The sequence below is a fragment of the Citrus clementina genome, unplaced genomic scaffold, assembly GCF_000493195.1.
Source record: "Citrus clementina cultivar Clemenules unplaced genomic scaffold, Citrus_clementina_v1.0 scaffold_1, whole genome shotgun sequence".
Classification (NCBI taxonomy): domain Eukaryota; kingdom Viridiplantae; phylum Streptophyta; class Magnoliopsida; order Sapindales; family Rutaceae; genus Citrus; species Citrus x clementina.
Genome location: NW_006263303.1, coordinates 7,401,744 through 7,407,743, shown reverse-complemented (window position 1 = coordinate 7,407,743; position 6,000 = coordinate 7,401,744). Strand labels below are relative to the sequence as shown.

Sequence of the window (6,000 nt, the reverse complement as noted above, 5' to 3'; positions counted from 1 at the left end):
CTATATTTTTTATTTATAAATTAAAAAACTATTTTCTTAGACTTTTAATCAGATCCAATCTATGCAGACTTTATATTTTTCAGCTCATATTCACACCCAAGTTTAACCTAGACTTTTTTACTGACCCTAATTGATTTATGAGAAAACTGATGAAAAGAGGAAGAAATGATAACATTACCATGTTTTCAAATTTTTTAATTATTGGGTATACACAAAATTATCATTATTTAAAATAATTAAATAATTTAAATAAATAAAATCAATTTTTCATTTTAATCCCTACCCCCTTTAGAGATTTTCAAAAAGATTCTCAAACTGCCCTCTAATAAGAATTTTCATGTGTGGGGATAGATTCAGAAATCATGATCCTCTTCCCGAACCCACCCAATTGCCATCCTAATTGGAATTACCGAAAGAGCTTGGAATGAAAATATTTAAGCAATGCAAGATTAAATAATTAGACCGCAGTAAAAATATCACGAGTATCATGAAGAATATTCTTCAACCATGTAGGCAGTGGTCCAACACCTTCATTTGATAAGTACACATATACAGCAATACTTACACAAGTACAAAAGCCACCATAACACACCAAAACAAGTTATTTGACATTATTTTTGCTTAAAGACACTCAGCGGAGACAGAAATTTTGGCAGAACATTTAACGATAGTTTCGGTAGACAGGGGTATACATGCAACTTTCAGCGCACTTCACTAGATTCTGAGGTCGAGGGAGACGCGTAGCCACGCCTACAAACCAGAAAAGTAAAAGGATCAAGTTTCAGAAATTGGGAATTAAGAATTTGCACTGGGGTATATAGGACATGTAAGCCACTCACCTAGTTCATATGCCTTAGCAGCAACATTAGCAGCTATATTGGCTGAAATTTTTCTAATATTAGAAAATGGTGGGTAGATCAATCCCTTCTCAAAGTTCTCTTCTGTCACTTGTTTTGCCAAGGCTTCCGCTGCCGGTGAATAAAACACAACTAGTTTATCAATCACCAAGTAAACAAGCTCTAATGATTTTACACGTTTGCCAAGAGAACACTTACGTTCACGGCTAATTCAAATATTTGTTAATGGATTTTTCCAGTGGACTTGTTCACATTGTAACAAACTGTTCTTAAATGGTGGTGCAATATGCAGTTAATTTCTGTTGCATCCTAATTATTTCAGTCCATTTGACAACAAAAGCCTATTCATATAATTTAGATGTCAGGAAACAGAAAGAGAAAGAAAGTGCGGGCTAAACTTTATATGCCGCCTACTTACAGGCTGCCAGAAGCATGTCGTCATGTACCCGAATTGCTCCAGAGATGACCAAACCCAAACCAAATCCAGGGAAGATGTAAGCATTGTTGGCCTGGATTCACGGGAAAAGCAAAAATGTCAAGCGTTCTAAGTTCAGCTACTATTCAATAACTAGTAATTATTAAAAAATATAACAGAAATATGATTATAGGAATCTTAGCAAATGCAAAATGATTATGATTATAGACCTGGCCAGGAACAAAAACTTTTCCATTGTATTCAAAAGGATCAAATGGACTTCCACTAGCGAAAATTGCACGACCCTTCAAATCAAAAGCAGAAGGAACGTAAATAACAATAGTTAGTTTTTTCTGTGTGTAGAAAAATACAGGTCTACTTAACAAAATAGCATCCCCAACTTAGTTGAAGCCTGGAAAGTGTTGCAGAATTATTGTTTGTACCTTACTCCAAGTGTAAGCTTCTTCAGCTGTACATTCTGACTGTGAGGTTGGGTTGGAGAGAGCCAGGATGAGAGGTTTCTGCCAGCATTAACCACTTTAGGCTCAATTTCTCCCACTTAAAACATACGTTTGAAAAGAGAACAAAAATTAAATTTCCTTATAAGCCAAAGGAGAGCCTGAAACACTACCTCATTGAAGGAGGCCATGGCCTCGATTACTTCTTTTGTAAAAGTTCTTCCAACTCCAGATGATCCAATCAAAATTGTTGGCTTGATTACCTTATGACAAAGAGAGTAAAAGTTTAAGGACCCACAAACACTGAAAAAACTGAACATTAATCAAAGAAACGTCTGTAACACCTTGACAGCATCTAAGAGATTGTTGACAGGCTCATGTTCATGAGCCCAAGGCTTCTTGAAGTGTTGAAGTGAATCTTTCCGGGAGCTGACTATCAGTCCCTGCATGCAAAATAAGAAATGAATACAGAGACTAGCAGATAAACTTTTTGGTCGCCAAAGAATCTCAATCAAGCCTTCTACTACCTTTGAGTCTACAAGACATATCTTCTTCCGGGTCTCTTCCACAGGAGCTTTAGTCTGCAAATGACATATGAAAGCTAATAAATCAATCAAGAATATTCTCAATCATTATAACATAAATTGCTTCTTCCTCCATGTGACCAACTATACAACAAAAGAGATAAACAAAAGACAATAGCAAGTGTATACCTGCTTTGATATCTCAAGCGCAATAAGTTCAGCTATACCAGTCCCAGCCTGCAAGGATGATGCAAGAAGTAACATAAAGTGACTTTACTGTACGACAGGAATGACAAAATTGTATGAATCGGACATTATTTCCAAAATTTAACCATAATGACCGAGATTCTCGAATATAAAATAACTGAACAAAAAATTTCACCTCTTAAAAAAATATATATTCATTTCAAAATTTTCCTTTAAAGATGTTACAATGTTTGGCTTTTAATGAATATCTTTGATGAGCAGTGCTTACCTCCCCAGCTCCAAGAAACAAAAATCTATGCTCGGCCAGTGTGCCACCAATCAACTTCAGTGCTGCAACTACCCCAGCAAGAACAACAGACGCTGTACCCTAAAAAAAATAAAAATAAAAAACAAGGAAAAGGAACATAGTTTATATAAAATCACAAGTTTCAATATTATGCTACCACTACCTCATACCTGTATATCATCATTGAAGACAAGATGAGTTGTGCCATATTTTGCAAGCAACTCAAAAGCATTGTGGTTTGCGAAATCCTCAAACTGCAGCATTTGGTTCCAAAGAACTGGACTTAGGAACAAGCAAAAGAATTTCATAATTTAAAAAACTAGTAGTCTGCTTCATGCCTAACCTGTATAAGAACTTTTTCTCCATAATTTTGCTTGACAGCACTCATGAATTCATCTAGAAGTTCAGCATATTCCTGAAAAGTATTGAAGACTGGCTAAGCAGTCAAGTAAAATTTCAACCTCAAATTACAAATTATGAACCAGACTGCTGAAACCTGTCCGGTTGCCCTCCTCTGTCGTAGACCAATGTAGAATTCATCCTTCAACAATTGCTCATTGTTTGTACCCACATCAACGGTTATGGGCAAACACTACAAAAGGAAGCCAAAAATGAGTTGACTACAATGGGAACAGGATATGATGGCATTAGGTGGACAGATTTAAAACTTATGATGTAGACTCTTAAACAACGTTAAATTCTATTTTTATGTCTATATTTAAGGCCAGATATCCAAGAAATGCTTACTGCTGAGGGACGAATGCCTCCAAGTGCTGTGTACAAAGCCAATTTCCCAACAGGAATTCCCATCCCCTAGAACATTTCAAACATGGTCGTGGCAAACATCACCTTTCCCCTCATAAATTCAATGAAAAAATTTGTTTTGAAAGTAAAACAAGAAGAATGTTTATCGATAATGACCTGACAGCCAAGATCCCCAAGTCCCAAAATGCGCTCACCATCTGTGACAACAATAACCTGAATACTCCTTTCAGGCCAGTTCTTCAAAACCTCAAGAATCTTTCCCCTGTACGGTTATTATATTAAGTCAAAATTTATGCATTACAGGTGCAGGACTGCTAAAAAGAAAGACAGTGACCATACTTCTCTTTCAGACTTATGTATAGACCCTGAGGACGCCTGAAGATACTTCCATATTTCTGGCAAGCTTCACCAACAGTTGGAGTGTAAACGACTGGGAGAAGTTCCTCAACATTATCAATCAGTAGCTTATAGAACAGTCTTTCATTTCTCTCCTGTCAACCCAAAACACAAAAATGATGACAAACTCCTGTTATTTCAAATACTAAGCAGCACAAGTTAATCTAAGCAAATTGTGACAAAAATATACCACCATCAACCCTGAAATAAAGAGAATTTATTAACGCAAGTATATAAGGCACCTCAAGTTCCATCATGGCCACATATTTTTGCAGCGGAACTTCATATTGTCTGATGCTGTTCATCAATTTCTTCTCCTGATTTCCAGCACGTAGAAATTGTTAGCAAGAACAAAATAGTAACAACTATTCTGTAGAGATATAAGAGGTTCTGAACTTAAAAAGGCATGTAACCTGAAGTTGTTGACTTATAACAGCTGGAGGCAAAAGGCCGCGCAAGTAGTGGGCATCCCTCTCTTTCTCAGTGAAAGCAAGCCCTTTGTTATGGCGTGGATCCCTCAACAAACAGTACCCGCTGTAATTTAGATGGAAAAAGTTCAATAGCCGTGAATATTCAATTGCTAAAACATGCGCCCTTACATAACTAGAATGTTGTTATAATTGTTGAAGGTCTGTTTAGTATTGTGGTTGGCAGCCGTAGCTTAAGAGCTCTAAAATATTCCATTCCGTAAATATTTGATGCTGTGTTTAAAAGCTCAGTTCCTTTATCTCAAACTTAATATTTTATAATTACTGTAACTTTTTTTTCCAGAGCAGCTCCGACTTAAAAGCAGCAGCAGCTCAATACTAGGCTCGTATTGTAGGATCCAGTTTCAACTCATAGCAAAAATCTAAAGCCATCTAGTTAATGATCGAATTACTCGAAAGTCTAAAATCAGATTAAGCTTCTGTGAAAAATCAAAGTGATCAAAGTAAATCGCCAAAAGTTTGAAACATGATCTTGAAACTTGACATGAAATTAAAAAGATCACAGCTGAAACAAAATGATGTTAAACGGACAACGAGGAGGTTGACACCTGGCAACAGAGATGGTCCAGGGAGTGACGAGCTGGTCCTCGGTGGCACGATCCTCACCGTAGACGTCTTCAACGCCGCCTTCGACGGTGGATTTCGAGTCGAAGTCGAGAACCGAAGCTCCGTCTCTCATCTCCTTCATGGTGCTCTCCATTCTCACTCTTTTTACTTTTTCTGCTTTTCACAAAAACGAAAACAAACAAACACTCACTCCCTTGACTTTCGCCGTGCTAAATGCCTCATAGAATAGAAACGAGTCCGAACTGTACAGTGTAGATATAAAAAATCTAAGTCGTTGTCAGTTGACTGATTGATTCAAGTGGAGGTTCCGAGTGCGCGCTGTACTGTGATTATTCACGAGGTCGAGTTGTTAAATAAAGAGGAAAATGACAAGACTAGGATGGCTTTTGAGTATATTTTGTTACGAATATGGATGGAGTTTATATTCAGTGAATCGTTGCACATGATAGTAAATTTTAGAATGAGCAATAACAAAGAGAGTGAGACCAACGACTCATTTGTCGTTATTTGTCGGCGGAGTTGCGGGAAGATTATTCTTCATAATAAAAATCCGACAAAATCCTCTATTTATCTTACTGAATTTTATTAAAAGATTAGGCTGTGCCTTATCCTCGCAAGTCAACATCATCGCACTCAATTTTGGCAGCGACTTCTGCTTTGCTTTGAGGACCCAGTAACATGGAGGAGGCATTATTAGGACGGTGGTGAAGTGTTAAATGGAATATACTACTCCTAATACCTCAATCATCATCGTATACACTTTTATAATTAGAAAAAAAAAAAAAAAGAGTCCAAAATAAATCCATCTATCTACTACGATAGGGAAGGCGTTTGAAGTTAAAATGCCACGTTCAAAAATGCACTTAAAACCACGCTTAGTAGAAAAATCCCTTTTGTTGTCAAGGCACCTTATGATGCAACAAGTCTCGACATTGCCGTGGCTTTCAAATCCGACGTCGTCTTCTATAGTGTATGTAGGAAATTTTTTGCCACGAGAATAAGGTGTGGGTAAAAGATTTTAATTATGTGACCTAGCA

At 37.0% G+C, this 6,000-nt stretch overlaps 1 protein-coding gene across 1 annotated transcript; it reads right to left on the bottom strand.

Annotated features, from left to right (window-relative positions):
- Positions 1-454: 454 nt before the first annotated feature.
- LOC18055432 (NADP-dependent malic enzyme) lies at positions 455-5,402 on the bottom strand. The gene is made up of 19 exons (XM_006451210.2): positions 4,945-5,402; positions 4,322-4,442; positions 4,151-4,225; positions 3,852-4,003; positions 3,669-3,774; positions 3,495-3,560; positions 3,244-3,339; positions 3,091-3,162; positions 2,918-3,001; positions 2,730-2,828; positions 2,444-2,491; positions 2,258-2,311; positions 2,075-2,173; positions 1,904-1,993; positions 1,716-1,793; positions 1,503-1,577; positions 1,276-1,366; positions 840-968; positions 455-750 (listed from the first exon to the last, which is right to left on the bottom strand). The coding sequence occupies exons 1-19, from the start codon at positions 5,094-5,096 to the stop codon at positions 662-664; spliced, it is 1,776 nt and encodes a 591-aa protein (XP_006451273.1). The 5' UTR covers positions 5,097-5,402; the 3' UTR covers positions 455-661.
- Positions 5,403-6,000: the final 598 nt, after the last annotated feature.